This window comes from Apostichopus japonicus, chromosome 19 (genome assembly GCF_037975245.1).
Source record: "Apostichopus japonicus isolate 1M-3 chromosome 19, ASM3797524v1, whole genome shotgun sequence".
In the NCBI taxonomy this organism is placed as follows: Eukaryota; Metazoa; Echinodermata; class Holothuroidea; order Aspidochirotida; family Stichopodidae; genus Apostichopus; species Apostichopus japonicus.
The window spans coordinates 14,518,422-14,535,085 of record NC_092579.1 but is presented as its reverse complement, the minus strand read 5'-3'; the positions used below and the strand labels follow the sequence as shown (position 1 = coordinate 14,535,085).

General features: G+C 35.7%; 1 protein-coding gene across 1 annotated transcript; it reads left to right on the top strand.

Annotated features, from left to right (window-relative positions):
- The first annotated feature begins 2,449 nt into the window (after positions 1–2,449).
- On the top strand, positions 2,450–15,936 carry LOC139960102 (chitobiosyldiphosphodolichol beta-mannosyltransferase-like). The gene is made up of 9 exons (XM_071958196.1): positions 2,450–2,878; positions 3,900–3,977; positions 4,759–4,865; positions 5,180–5,328; positions 5,867–6,026; positions 8,046–8,232; positions 10,649–10,819; positions 12,291–12,405; positions 12,981–15,936. Exons 1-9 carry the CDS (start codon positions 2,608–2,610, stop codon positions 13,180–13,182), a joined length of 1,440 nt encoding a protein of 479 aa, XP_071814297.1. The 5' UTR covers positions 2,450–2,607; the 3' UTR covers positions 13,183–15,936.
- The last annotated feature ends 728 nt before the right edge of the window (positions 15,937–16,664 follow it).

Genomic DNA, 16,664 nt, shown 5'->3' with positions numbered 1-16,664 from the left:
TGATAACCAAGCAGGTATTTACTTTTGCATTGTGTTGTAATAGTTGTTAAATTCTGCACTAGATTCCAAGTTGATAAATGACCAAAATCTATGTTTTTATTGTATTATAACTGTAAATTATATAATTATGCATTTACTGTAAATGTAATATATTGAATTAAACAAGAAAAAATTGAAAAGTTAACCCTGATGCTGTGACGACGAAATGTAATCGCTCAACACAGAAGACATTTTCAATGAATGTTATGTGTATTGCCCTACTTGGAAGAAAAATCAAACAAGATACTAAGATTTGTGAGTTGTAAACATTTGTTATTCCGGTTTTGCAGTAGTCATAATTTATGTTCAAATGGAGTAGAATAAAGAAAAGTGTGTATGCATGCGTATTGGTTTTGAGTTTTTCTTTGGTATTCATTTATTACAAACATAGCTATTAATAAGATATCCTATAGAAGTTAAGACAGCGTTGTCTGCTCGGTCGTTAGGGATTTTAAGAAAATCAACTCAGCCTAAGAGGACAATAAAACTAAGTAAGACAAAATGTGCATGCATTTCTGTTTTTAGTAAACAAATGAAGATTTGATGAGAAAGCTCACTTTACTCGTCGGTCATCATTAAAGAGTAAATAACTAAGTAACGGATACCATATAGCACTGGCATTTTGCGCCATACACATATTCCAAACGGTCCTATACAAATAGCTAAAAATACATATAAATATTATTTGTGTTAAACTCGACTGAGTTAATGTGCTTACAATAGTTAACAATTTTGACCAGAAATACACACACATCTGAAAGAACCTGGTATGTTTTCACAAGCAGCGCCAATTTGGTACAAATAATCCCGTCGCTACACTCATCAAAGTCTGTGAAAAAATAGAGGGCAAAATAAAGTCAATTTATGAATGGTTTTCTTCGCTTTCTATCAGAATTTTTTTATAATTGGACAAGAGGTTACATAGTTAAAGTATTTCATAAGAGAAGGTAAATATTATCTTAAAGGAATGGACTGGAAAATAAAAGGAGCGTATATGAAATAGACACAATTCGACTGGTGAATAAACAGTTACTATGTGCTTCACCACCAAAAAAAGGCTGCCAAAAATAAACGAAAAAAAACAACAACAACAAGGGGATGTTAATATGACTAATAAAAATATTTTGAAAGGAACTCTTTCAATTTGGTCGTCAACTTTACCAATCCAAGTGGGGCAACTCAAATTAGATAACAATTAATCAGATAAGGTTAAAAAGGCTCTCACCAACCAGATTATCCATATGTGGAAAGCAAATTGGATCAATTAAAAGAAGGAACTTTAATTGACATTAAGCAATATTACTCAAAATAATGAAAAACCTATGGGAATTTTAGTATCGAATAATATCAGAGAATTGATCAGTTTTCCACTGTTGAGAGTCCTATTTCTTAATTCATTCATTGATCCGTAGCAGACGAACTTCAAGAGGAAAGAATGAGAAGGCTCGCTAAGCTTTCTTCAACCTGAAAGATGGCTTTAAAGATATTTCCGGCTTTTAGTTAAATTTTATTTTTCGGGGTACTCAAGGGGGGGGGGAGGGGTGGGGGATCGCTCCCGTTGCTCACCCCTGGCTACGTCCCTGATACCATGTTATATGTAGAATTAAAAATTCTGGATACTTATTAACTTCTTATGGCTATGTAGCCTACATATTATGATCTTGTTAACAAATATAAAGTGACTGAGTGAAACTCAATTTCAAAGGGGAAGGGTCGATTTCATATTTTGGAATAATTTCTTAATCCGGATCAAGCGCAGTCGCGTTCATTAAAAACGTAAATATCGGACACACTAACGTAAAACATGAAAATTCTGGATCTAAAAAATCTAAAAATATTGCACCAGATTGCATCTGAGTACCACTGAGTAACCTGATTGTTAAAATTATCTCAAAAGGCAGGAGGACACCTCTTTCATTAACCCTCCCCAATTCGACACATCGCTTCTCATTCATGGCTTCGGTTATACGGTACTCGATCATTGGCCTCCCTTTTTTAAAAACCTGGATTCGCCCTTAATCGTTATTAGAAGTTACCTAAAATGAGCTGGGTTAGGGCAATACCGTCCAAACGAGACCAAAACGTGGTTAATATTTAAAGAAAAGAAAGAAATATTTTGTTATAATATTATAAGTACCGTATTCAATTGAACCGGAAGTATAATTTCCTCGGAAATAAACAAATATGACTACCTTTAACATTCCACAGTCAAAATACTGTAAGAAAACGTTCACTTAAAAAATCTGACGCTATCTTTACAAAATCTAGGTAAACTTAAAATCCGGATATCATGTAAATATATCCACCAGTAGGCCTACGGCCAACGTTCATGGGCGGTTCTTTCCACGCTTCGGTAGAAATAATGTGCCCTGCTAGTCGGCGCAGAATGCATGACATGTAATTTTGTGCTAGTAAGTGCTAGTAATTTTGTGCTAGTAAGACAATTTGTTCGCAAAACTGATGCATGTACTGATGCACGTTGTGAAAGGAAATCGTTAAAACGGGTTCAGTACTACGTCCTAACTCTTCGCTGTTGAATGCGTAATTTGGCTACCGTTCTGACCAATAATGGCACTCATTTCAGACCAGTATATGGACATTGTAGTCCAAGGATCTATGATCCTTTTCATGGAAGTCTACCTATATTTTCAGGGACTTTACAGCCTGATGTTTGTCACCCTTGTCTTTTTGTATATGGCGTCTGGCTATCGTAAGGCTCGAATGGGTTCCACAGCCTGTATTATCGTTCTAGGAGATATTGGTCGTAGCCCAAGAATGCAGTATCATGCAGCTTCATTTGCAAAATTGAATTTCGATGTGGACATTGTCGGATATGGCGGTAAGTTTCGTTTAAGAAAGACTATGTTGGGCCTGCTGGAGGCCTAACTAGGCCTAGCCTAGTCCTACTGTATACCTACTCTCTGCCTAACTTTGATAGGCCTAGGCTTACAATAACTTACAGTGATACATTTGGCTCCAGTAAATCCCCATACGGATTCCATGCAGTGTTGTTGAACTACGTTAGGCCTACAGCCTAGACCTTGCCTAATTTAGTTAACCAACTGTACATGCAGTATTCTGTCGGTCAGAAGTGCAAGGTCTTCTGACCCAAGGTCAAATCGCAGCATATGGTATGTAAAAATGGTGTGAGACTAGGCTACTTGTACAAATGTAAAATTAACATAAAAACTATCTGATTGTTCCTACATATTGTGAATCAGTGGATTTTCATACCATAAAGATAGCCTATGATTTCAGAACACATTTAGAAGTGAGCAAATGCTCTACACAACACAACATACATGTGCATGATTTTGAAACAATAAACCATTTACTATAACCCATGACTCTTCGGTCATTAGGTACAGTGTACATATGAAACACCAACATCAGAAAATTGTGAAAGTTTGTTCAAGAGAACCAATCTTGAAAAATATCAACTTCCTGTTTGTAAACATGTCACAGGAAGCGGGTCCATACATTGTCAGGCAAAGACAAACAATACAAAGATTGCTTTGAAATATTTAGCCTTTGTCCACATTGTTCTGTTATTTGTCCAAAAGATAAACACTTTAAAATTTGTAGATTTAATAAATAATAACACAAGCCTCTTACTGAATTTCTTGCTGTTCAGAAAAATCCAGAACTAACATCTTTCACTAAAAATTTAGTTTTTGCAGATTTACTTTCGATGTATATATAGAAAAATGGACTATGTACAAGTTTCCTGTATATATAGTATTATAAAATACTTACCTGACATTAATTAACAAGCTTGTGTAAATGTGGATTGATCATCTTATGCTAGGCACATAATTACTATTTTTTAGTATTGATGTACTGAATATTTTTTTTCTCAGGATCCAAACCAAATGAAATTTTGAACTCCAGCAGCAAAGTCCGCCTTCATCCAATGAGCGATGTACCTAACCTGATATGTGAGTTAATGCAGTAATGTTAATGTAAAACAGCAATGTCAAATGTAGTTAATGTTTGCAATTATATTTAAATTTTCAAGAATGTAAAACCATCAGAGCAGAGGGCTTGAGAGGCAGGATGGTACAGTTATTCCCAAGAGCCTATCTGTTTCATCTCCCCTCAGCTTGCCCAGATTGTTGTTTTAAAATTGTTTCATTTCTCCTTTATAGCTTAGCCATAAGACTGCATCCTAGTATTCCTACAGTATGTAAGGATGGATTCCAAAACTAAATTTCTTTGCATCAGATTCCTTAATATGTGTCAGGTACATACTGTAGCAGTATTTCATTTTCACTTAAACTAACGATGCAGAAACTTGCTTTGAGTATAAAGATGTTTTCTGTGTGATCATCCCAACTATTTCATGCAGAATAACCATAACATTATAAACATTTATTAATTATAGTAATATGTATGAGATTAACACTAATGTACACTACCAGTGTCAGAGCAACAGATTTGTTAAACTCGAAATGAAATTTTTACTAGCAAGCTGAGTAGCTTTGATGGGGATAAAGTACGGTAGGTACAGTATTTATAATGTGATGTAGATCTCTCTGTTTGATTGATTAATTCAATCATTCCTGGCAAAATACTCAGAATCTTCTGTTAAGTTTTACTGTACATAATCTTTAATATAAACTCAAATTATGAGTCTCTTCAAATTTTGTTTTTTTCTTGTCTGAAATTTCTTTGCCTGTACATTTGCCTTTTACATTACAAACTTTGTCTTTGCTATAGTTTTGCCAACTTTCCTGAGGTACCCAACCAAAGTTTTACTCCAAGCTTTCCAGCTGACCTGGACTCTCTTCATCAAGATAAAGTGGCCATCACACATTATAGTCCAGGTTTGTAATCATTTCCAATCTGAGATTACCAAAAGTCTCTTCAATCTTTTAGCCATTTCATGTTCTGCTGATTTTATCTACCCAAAGCTAAGAACTGGACTCCAGTTATTCACATTACTATTTAAACTGTCATCAAATTTAAAACATCCAAAGTATGTAAGTAAACTTCCTACAAGTTCATCGGGATGTACATCTGCTATTTTCTAGATAATCGACTTACCTTCTGTTAGCATGCAATGTTATGGTTATGCTGCAATGTGTTAGAGCCTCACGAGAAGTTACAGTTTCTTTAAATACTTTGGTTTACTTTTCAGAATCCACCAACCATTCCAACCCTAGCAGTTGCTTGGGTTATGGGCAGACTCTATGGTAGCAAATTCATCATTGATTGGCACAACTATGGCTATACTATCCTTGGCCTATCCTTGGGCAAAAATCACTTGCTTGTTGGATTAGCTGAAAGGTATGTGGTGACAAATAAACTGGTGTTTGTAGTTGTTAATTATTTCAACAGCATCTAGGCCTTTAATTTGATACTTACTGCAGGAAGTTACATGATTTCATGTTGTTTCAGTGCAATTCTGTAGTATAATAGAACTGACAAGATTATGTGCAAGAAATTTAACTTGCAGACATGGCCATAATGGGCAATAAATTTCTTGGATTTTACAAGTTTTGCTAAAAATTGCTCCAATGTATCAAAAGTAATTTGCTGCGGTGATAGCTCAAAGTATGTTCAGATAGTGATTAGTCACACAATGTTAAAGCTCGCTAAAGTTGTGTTTTGTTAAAGATGGTTGTCTATTTTCTATAATATCATGGAGGAACTAAACATGGATCTGGGAGAAGTTTTACTCACGCCTATAAGAGGTTGTTAAATGTGCAATTTATCAAGTTTACAGCAACGTCCATAAATTGTATAAGATAACTGTGAAACAAGCTTGCTAAAGGCAATGATTTAATACAAAATGTGATTTGACATTGTTCTGTTCAAATGGCAGGTTTGAGCGGACATTTTGCAGGTGCGCAAATGACAATCTCTGTGTTACAAATGCAATGAATGATGACCTTACCATGAACTGGGGCTTACAGAACGTGACCACTCTGTATGACAGAGCAGCAGATGTATTCAAAGAGACCTCTGTAGCAGATAAACACGAGGTAAAGCAAGAAAAGGAAAGTCCCTCTAGCTAAAGTATGTTAGAAACCTGATAAAACTAAGAAGTCTTGGGCAACCGGAGACAAGCTTCATGATAGTATGAATGTCTTTAAAGGAAATTAACGATTATTCAAGAGATGACTATTTTGAGGAAATATCACAAGAGGTGTGGCTTAGGCCCTAGGTTCTCAACCTTTTTCTATCCAGGGACCCCTTGAGATAAACTGAAATGTTTGGAGGACCCCCGGACAGTGTCCGCCGGCCTGGGGGAGGGGTATAATGGGAGGGGGTTTTCCTGTCCCCTTTTGATTTTTTTCAATATTGAGGGTCAGATGCGAAATGGTGCATTATTTTGTGACTTTTGAAGTAAATTTATGTTCAAGAATTTATGTTTAGAAATGCATTTTTCTGGGCATGGAATGCAGTTTTCCTAGACCTGCAAGTATTGCTAGGCATAGGCCTACTTGGAAATTCTTACTTTCAAATGATATATTTCCCAATTACATTTTAATTTGGAAGCGATGAGTTGTCAGATACAAACTGGTTGATTCTGCATGAGGTCAGGAGAATTATGTGTTTTCTTTGTCAGATAGCTGCAAACGGCACCGGTTTTTGTGTGTGTCAATTCCAATTTAGTTATAACTTATCCTCCACCAAAGCCTTATAACTGCCGCGCTTCGCTGTGTCAACGGTGAGCAACGCATCATAGTTATTGCTCTGCATATTAGGATGTATAGTGTGCAGTTAAGTTGTACACAACACTCGGGTGGCATGTTATCCATACCTCACCGAATGTAATCCAATGAGAAACTATATTACTTGTTTTCATCGGGGAATGCACGATTCAACATTTATCGACTACTGACGATACGGTCTGATCATCAGGGTCCGACGTACTGACGGCTAGCCTAGCCTAGATTTCTAGAGGCATACATACTTCTTCCTTCGACTATATCTCTCATTCCATTTTTCACGAACCTCTTCGGCTTTCGCGGACCCTTATTTTTTCACGGACCCCCTGCAGACCCCTTTGCCCTCACGGACCCCCTAATAAATTTCACGGACCCCCTAGGGGTCCGCGGACCACAGGTTGAGTAACCTGGGCTTAGGCCATATTGCGTCTTGGGATGTGTATGCCAGCAGTAGGTGTTTGGACCAATGTACTGTATGATGGGTAATCTGTAAGTTTTCAAAATAATAATGGAATGTTCTGCTCGTTAATGATCACTGTGATCTCAGAATGCAAGTAACCATCTTACGTCTCTTTAGCACTTTTTATCCTCTCTGAAATGCAACTGCTTTGTGAATCATACATACTCAACCTGTATTACTATGATGTGCATAGTAAGGAGTACCTGTTTTGCAGCGAGATGTAGATTTACCAGCATTCCTGTTTCATTGCCAATGCTACGATTTCAGATTTAGACGTCTTCTTTTGTTTAGACGTCTTCTTTTGTCTTTGTCCCTCCACTGTTTATCTCCCACCTCTCCTCTTCCCCTGTTGGTTTCTTTCTTTCTTCTCTCCATCCCTTGTCTACTAATCCCCTTACATCTATCTCTTTGTGTTCACCATGCTCATTAACCTGTCTGTATTATGTGCATGTTTTTGTACCTTCTGTTACTGTTACTTGTCATTTAGCCTAAAGTTGAAGAAGATCCTGCTTGGATCGAAACGTCAGGCCAACTTACTTTTACACATTCTTTTGTTTTGACTGGTAAAATGCACCTTTCAGGGAATAATTTAGTGTACAAATTTTGTGAAGCAGTTTTGAAGGCTCTGAATTTTGTCTCTTACTATGTTTACTCAGCTTCCTGTGTTGATACTGCTAGATACCAGACATCTTTGGACTTGATCAGCAACTAATGACCACATTTGCATAGCATTTTGTGATGTGATGCTGGATAAATTATTTACTGCCTTTCTCTGCATTATAACTTTTGAAGAACAATGAATTGTCCATACAACAGATTAACAGCTTTATATTGACATTTTAAGCATCTTTCTGTGTCAACTTTTTCAGCTATTTCTGCGACTTGGCAAGCAATATCCAGAGTTTAAAGACAAGGAAGGCAATGCAGCTGAATCTGCTTTTACAAAAGTGGTAGACGGAGAAGTCCTGGTGAAAGAGGACAGGCCGGCTTTACTGATCAGTAGCACCAGCTGGACAGAGGATGAGGACTTTTCAATACTACTTGATGCTTTAGAGAGTAAGATTTCTGCATTAGTTTGATAGGTGTTGATGCTTTAGAGAGTAAGATTTCTGTATTAGTTTGAAAGGTGTTGATGCTTTAGAGAGCAAGATTTCTGCATTATTTTTTGATAGGTGTTGATGCTTTAGAGAGTAAGATTTTTGTATTAGTTTGAAAGGTGTTGATGCTTTAGAGAGTAAGATTTTTGTATTAGTTTTTGATAGGTGTTGATGCTTTAGAGAGTAAGTTAATAGGTGTTGATGCTTTAGAGAGTAAGATTTTTGTATTAGTTGGATAGGTGTTGATGCTTTAGAGAGTAAGATTTCTGCATTAGTTTAACAGGAGTTGATGCTTTAGAGAGTAAGATTTCTGCATTAGTTTTTGATAGGTGTTGATGCTTTAGAGAGTAAGATTTTTGTATTAGTTGGACAGGTGTTGATGCTTTAGAGAGTAAGATTTCTGCATTAGCTTAAAAGGTGTTGATGCTTTAGAGAGTAAGATTTTTGTATTAGTCTTTGATAGGTGTTGATGCGTTAGAGAGTAAGTTGATGGGTGTTGATGCTTTAGAGAGTAAGATTTTTGTATTAGTTGGATAGGTGTTGATGCTTTAGAGAGTAAGATTTCTGCATTAGTTTGACAGGTGTTGATGCTTTAGAGAGTAAGATTTCTGCATTAGTTTGTTAGGTGTTGATGCTTTAGAGAGTAAGATTTCTGCATTAGTTTGCCAGGTGTTGATGCTTTAGAGAGTAAGATTTCTGTATTAGTTTGACAGGTGTTGATGCTTTAGAGAGTAAGATTTCTGCATTAGTTTGACAGGTGTTGATGCTTTAGAGAGTAAGATTTCTGCATTAGTTTGTTAGGTGTTGATGCTTTAGAGAGTAAGATTTCTGCATTAGTTTGTTAGGTGTTGATGCTTTAGAGAGTAAGATTTCTGCATTAGTTTGACAGGTGTTGATGCTTTAGAGAGTAAGATTTCTGCATTAGTTTGTTAGGTGTTGATGCTTTAGAGAGTAAGATTTCTGCATTAGTTTGACAGGTGTTGATGCTTTAGAGAGTAAGATTTCTGCATTAGTTTTTTAGGTGTTGATGCTTTAGAGAGTAAGATTTCTGCGTTAGTTTGACAGGTGTTGATGCTTTAGAGAGTAAGATTTCTGCATTAGTTCTACAGGTGTTGATGCTTTAGAGAGTAAGATTTCTGCATTAGTTTGTTAGGTGTTGATGCTTTAGAGAGTAAGATTTCTGCATTAGTTTGTTAGGTGTTGATGCTTTAGAGCGTAAGATTTCTGCATTAGTTTGACAGGTGTTGATGCTTTAGAGAGTAAGATTTCTGCATTAGTTCTACAGGTGTTGATGCTTTAAAGAGTAAGATTTCTGCATTAGTTTGTTAGGTGTTGATGCTTTAGAGCGTAAGATTTCTGCATTAGTTTGACAGGTGTTGATGCTTTAGAGAGTAAGATTTCTGCATTAGTTTGTTAGGTGTTGATGCTTTAAAGAGTAAGATTTCTGCATTAGTTTGTTAGGTGTTGATGCTTTAGAGAGTAAGATTTCTGCATTAGTTTGATCGGTGTTGATGCTTTAAAGAGTAAGATTTCTGCATTAGTTTGTTAGGTGTTGATGCTTTAGAGAGTAAGATTTTTGCATTAGTTTGATAGGTGTTCAGGCTTCAGAGAGTAAGATTTCTGTATTAGTTTGAAAGATGTTGATGCTTTAAAGAGTAAGATTTCTGCATTAGTTTGGGGAGAAATTCGACTTAGGGAAACTCTCCCATAGTTCAGTATTCAGGTCTGTGATAAAAGCTCAGTGCCGTTGTGGGTGGGTTGTGTTGGGAGTGGGTGGGGTGTGGTGTGGTGGGGCTTGCTAGAGGGGGAAATGTGACAGCAGAACTGAAAATAATGGAAGTAATGTCAATGTTCTTAAATCTTGGGGTTGGATATTTACATAGTTTACACTGGTCATGAATAGTTGATACTACTGGAATAATTTGATCAGCCTTGATTTATCTGATGATCGTTGATATAGTAGGTGCTCAAGAAAGTTTCTGTTGTTTACTGTTTTAGATTCAGTGACATAAAAATGAAATTGTTGTTGCATTTCTTTCAATGTGTCTGTTTAGTCTAAAATACAAAAGGCATCGAGCAAACCAGATGCACATGTTTGACAAGAGAATAGTGCATGTAGAGCATGAGCAATATTGTGCCAAAATATTTATGTATTTGAACGTCCTAGGTGCAAAAATTATTTTACTTTCGAAAAAAAATGGAAATAGAAGTTGAGAAAACATGTAAGTCAAGAACATTCTAGTGTTGTTAAAGACGAGCTATCAATGCTGCCATCATCATACCAGGGTGTATCTCACATTTTAAATTACCCTATTGTATGCTATAAAGTTTCATGATAAACAGTTCTGAACGATGTCTTGATTTCTTGTTGACAGGTTACGAAGAGGCTGCGAGTAAAAGCAAGACCTTACCAGACATTGTCTGTGCCATAACAGGAAAAGGCCCTCAGAAACAACATTATGAAGAAATAATTAGCAAGAAATCCTTCCAACACGTGACAATATGTACACCATGGTTGACTGCTGAGGACTACCCTCTCCTTGTTGGTAAGTTCAGCTTACATGAATAGATAGTAAAATAAAATAAAACTGTTAGCAAACTGCTTATCCACTAGAGAGCCTGTGTAGGAGAATGTGTAAAAGTAAGTTAGCCTGACGTTTCGATCCTAGCAGGATCTTCTTCAAAGGCTAAATGACAAGTAACAGTAGCAGAAGGGACAAAAACACGCACAAAATACAGACCAGTTAATAAGCATGGTGAACACAAAGAGATGGATGAAAGGGGATTAGTAGACAAGGGATGGAGAGAAGAAAGAAAGAAACCAACAGGGGAAGAGGAGAGGTAGGAGATAAACAGTGGAGGGACAAAGAGAGGATAAAGGGAAGGGAATAAACTGGAGAAGGACAAAGACAAGAAAGAATGAATAGATAGTACTAGAACAATTCCACCCATACAGGGAAACCAACAATATTTTCAACAATATAACTGCTAGTTGAAAACATCTGATTGTCTTGTTTCTAACTGTAGAAATTTCCACAAACTCTTGCGAGATAAAACCTTCATAAACACTATACTATGTTGTCTGTGGTGTGTTCAAGGTACAGGATATTGAAAAGCTTCATTTCTTTTCAGATCGTATTTTTGATTTCTATTGAACTTACTCAATGTGATATGTTAGGAAGTATTGTTTTAGCTGTTCGCATACTGTGATTCAAGGCTTTTCTGTTTTTGAGCGGGTAATCTGCCTCCGTGGCAAAATTATGGTACCATCCGAGAGATATTTTCAGTTGAATAAGTGATACATGATGTCATATGTATTTCCAATATGTATAATTTCCCTATTCATCAAACTTTTAAAGTCTTTATCTTTGCTGTAGCTCGTACTATCTGGGTGCCGCTCTCACATAGTAGTAGCAAAATTTGTTGGAAGTCTACACACAAAGTGTATCAGCTCATTGAAGCTATGCGAATGATTGTTTTCTGGGTGTCCCCCTGACAACCAGATCCTACTTTACGGTTTCCCAAAGAGGAAATCTGGTTGTTTGACAAAAAGGAAGCAAAACAACAAAGAATGACTAATCTGTACACTGTAGGAGAGATGTGAGGTTTTGGTGAATAGAACAATTCTACCTGTGGATCATAGGCTTTCCACTATATTTTGTTTGTTTTAAGTATCTTCAAAGTAATGGAGGTTGGTCATACCAATTTATAATTTCTTGGTTGTATCTGTCACAATGCAATATGAAAGTTTACATGTTAACAATTAGTCAACCCCCCCCCTCCCCCACTCCACGTTGACCTTCAGAGCTGATATTGGTCGTCCAAACATAAATTTGGTCATCTAGAATGACCATTAAACATCTCTTCCCAGTATGTTTCTTTATTTGTCATAGTCTGTGACTCACTGTATGATAACATGAGATCTATTGTATGCTTTCACTTGTATTTGGTTTAGTGTAGCTATTTTGTAAAGATTTTATCAATGTTTATTTTTTCTGTTTCTTTTTTTAATTCTAGGAGCTGCTGATCTTGGGGTTTGCCTGCACCTTTCCTCCAGTGGTCTTGACCTTCCCATGAAAGTTGTTGACATGTTTGGCTGTGGGCTTCCAGTATGTGCAATTCATTTTAACTGGTAAGCTGCAAGTTTTGAGCCTTTTAATGTTGGGATGAGTCCTTACATCTTTCACAATAAAGACAGCAGGCCTTGAAATACTTGCTAATTTATTGACTAACTGCCAGTGGTTGTAGCTGTTTGGCAATGGGAAGAAATGGAATTTTATTTGTCGAAATGGCAATTTATTTGAAGAAATTGCAATTTATTATCGTTAAGATTGTAAACTCTTCATAAGTTGGTTATTAATCATCAAAGAATCCATTTGATTTCAGTACCTGACATGAGCCTTGGAATAGCACTTATTGTGAGCAAATGTTATTATCGGCTAGCTCTTATAAAGCCAATACTGTAACTAATATGTATTGCAATTCAGGAAACTACCTGTGTTAACTTGACATTCAGCCAGTAGATTTTTTGAAGCACATGCATATTTTAAGCAGGTGGCTTGTGAATTTCTAGGCCTGGCTGGTATTCCACTCTTAAGTAATATTAGTGCTGCTTGACTGTCTATTATCTTGATTAGTGATGTATCTTGATGTTTTCATGTTTATCAGTCTTAACTTTTATTGGAATCTTTTCAATTTCATTTACAGCCTTCATGAATTAGTGCAGCATGGCAAGAATGGGCTCGTCTTTAAGAACAAGGCAGAGCTTGCATCCCAGATACAAGACCTCCTTAACGAATTTCCCAATGTACCAAAGCTCGAAGAATTTCGTAAAAACCTCAAAGAATTTCAGGAATTGAGGTGGGAGGAAAGCTGGCTGAAAACAGTGAAACCAATTCTGTATACCTAAGTTTTACTTCTATCTCAGCATGCAAACTAATGAAGATAGGTATTCCAATGGTAACAATAATGTAGAAGATCATTATGCTTTCGTTTTCTGGTGCTACACATAATCAGTTATAACCTTGTATGTAAATGCGATAAGTGAGTCATCTGTTGACTGTCTGTGTTGTGTGTAGTGTAGACTCTTGTTGTCTGGTGCTACACATAATCAGTTATAACCTTGTATGTAACTGTGATAAGTGAGTCATCTGTTGACTGTCTGTGCTATGTGTTGAGTATGCTAAGAGTGTTTCAACTAAATTGTGCATAATGCCTGAAGTTTCAAGTTGACAAGAAAGAATGCAAATCGCAGACAGTACGACAGCGTGAAGTAAACATGTATCGTCTACTGCCCTCTTTGTCTTGATGATTAAGATGACAAAACTTAAAGGTTGCTTATTGCGATGAATTTCAGAAATCAAAAAACAACTTTTGCTAAATTACATACATTTTGACTTTTTTTGCTCTATAAATTTTCAATATTTTTCTACAGTTCTTAGTTTCCCTTAACACAACTTGCTTCCTGAATCTGCACAAACTTATCCTTTTATCACAGTAATATTGAAGGTCATTACACAGCTATTTGTTATGATTGAGTCTATTATTATTTTTATTTTAAGTTTTTATCCCCAAACATTTAATAACAAGTAATTTAAATGAGTTTGTCATGCTATGTGATCATTCAGTTTAAAATACTACAGTCACCTAGACAATTTGCCATTTATGCAGTACATTTGTTGTGTGTGATAATCTCATTCTAAATCTGTTGAAATTGTGTGGAAAAGCTCAATTCGTTTCCAAGATATACACATTTGAAGTTTTCATAAATCTGGGAACTCATTAAAGATGTGCAAACTATCTTAATATCAAAATATTTTATTTTATCCCTTAATAAGTTAACCCCTAATTTACAAGCCCACATATAGCAATTTGAATAATGTGATGTTCCTCCTTTCAAAGAAGACAATAAAAATATTTTCAAAAAGTACCTCAGGCCACAAACCTGTGATCAATGTCCACGAAACGAAGGTTTTGAAAACAAAGGGATAACATAACAGAAAATTAGGCAGTCACTCCTTTTACATCATCAATGTGCAAAATTAGTTAATGTTTATTCATTAATAAAACTAGAATTAAGAAAAGACTTGTAAAAGTGTCAATCTTTGATGGCTTTTGATGGGAGTTACAGCTATTTTCATGATGGAAAGAGTATTTTAATTGAGTGCCAGGTTGTTAAACATTTCTGAAACTGCAATCAAAAGTGTCATCAAACTAAGGATTCTGCATGACTTGATGCTATTTTTGGACTGTTAGATTTTGCAAAGATGTTTCATTTAAGAAAGAATAGTTAACAAAATTTGCTCTTGAGATTAGTGCAAAATGTGAAATGCAGACTTTGAAGTAAATTTTGAGGAATATGACAGCTGGATTTTGCAAAAATGTTTTCATTTAAGAAAGAAAAATTAACAAAATTACTCTTGAGATTACTGCAAACTGTGAAATGCTGAGTAAAGTCTGGAGGTATATGTATGCAAATACTAATAAGTAAGGTTCTGTTGCTTCTGTCAATGATGGGTGTTGCTATCCTGACACATCTTTCTCTAAGAATATCCCTGTTTATTGTTTTTGCTTGAAGCAGCTGACAATGTTTCTTTGCAAAATCCTTTTACTAATTACTTTACTAATTATTACTCCAATACAAAAACAATTGATTCAGTTAAGACAACTTCCAAAACATTCAGTACATAAATTATTAAGGAATTAATTTGAGATCTCCAGTCATTACTTAGGTCCTTTTTTTAGACTGGGTATGTAAAATTGGAGAAATGTTTTCAAATTTGTTACAATGATTTCATCCATTGTGTGAAATGAAACTTTACTAGTCAAGCTGATCATTTGAATTGTTATGAATTTTTTTAGTATCAAATAATATTTAACAAAAATAGCAATTGAAGGAGATTCCTTATTTTGTATAAATTTAAGAAGAATTTCAATTGATCAACACCAGAATGGTGGCTATTCATAAAACTAATTAATTAAAATAATAATAATGAATTTAAAATTACCTTTTATGTTTGAAATTAGCTTCAAGTATTTTTTTTCTGAGAGGATCTAGTCAATGACAATGAAGATATAAATGATATTTGCAAGCAAAAAGTTATGCCAAAAAAATTACCCAGGGAGCTAACCAAATTTGTTCAGTGTGTTTATCTTGGTAATGTCTAGTCAGACACGTCTGTAATTTTGTCCATTTTATGTTATATAATGCCTAAGGGCTGAGGTCTTTGATATTTTACTTTGTTCCTTTATGCACTAAAGTGACAAAACATATTGGAGTCACTGTGGATTTACTAAGAAAAAAGTAATATTTACAGTTATCATATTCTACCAATGGATTGAAGAGAATCAGTATATCCTACTCATCACCATTTTCACTTTCCAAACTCCACCACCCCTCCTACATGCCAGAAAAGTAAAAGCTGGTTGCATGTTGTCAAACTGTTCTTTTATTTATTCTATCATCAAATCATATTCCTCCATTTGTTGATGATAAAGATAATTGTAATGTTTCTGTTAATGTAAAAATGGCTTTCTTTTTGGTAAAGTCAATGTCTGAATTTTGTTTGCTTCAAATGTGACTATCTGTAAAATGTTCAAGTGCAACATAAGGCTGATCTGTTTTTGCAATAAAAACTTGTGAAATTACTCAATTGCTTTAAAAGTATTGTTTTGTCCTTTATAGCGCACCCAGAGGGTCTAATCTTTATTTCCACAGCATTAAGTTAGCTGTCTATATTACTCAATAGAATCACCAATTCTGGAATGGCTGCCATTATTATTGTCATTAAGGGAGGGGGGGGGGGGAGCTCTGCTGAGGCCAATTGGCAGTTAGATTGCTATAACTTAGAGACCTTGCTACGTGGAGAGCCTACTGCTGAATCCTCCTTGCTGAGGAGATTTTCATCAGTAAACAATACAAAATAAACCATATTTAGCTATATTTTGAGTATGATTTGATCGGAGGCATTTCCTTCCTCCCTCTCCCCTCCTTCTCCCCTCCCCCTCCATCTGCCCCTCCCCCTCCTTTACAGGCATGCCTGTGGCTACTGCAGAGTGGGCTTAAACTGTCAGCAAGCTTTCTTAAGTCTCTGTGTATCCCATTGAGAATGTGAAGACTTCCATACACTGAAATATATGAAGTATGAGTAAATAACAAACCGATACGGGCAAAAATAAATGTATTAATTAAGAAAGGTTTGATAGGGAAGACCTGATTTTTCGGCAATGCAAAAAGAAACTTTAAGGGCAGGACAGTTGACCTTGATTTGAGGGGGGGGGGGGGTAAGCTGCAACAGTTACCCTAAATCTTCCAGGCAAAATGAGTCTTTTTATCTGAGAATTCCTTGTGGCAATATCCATTATTTGAATGCTAAGTTTCAAATCTTACTT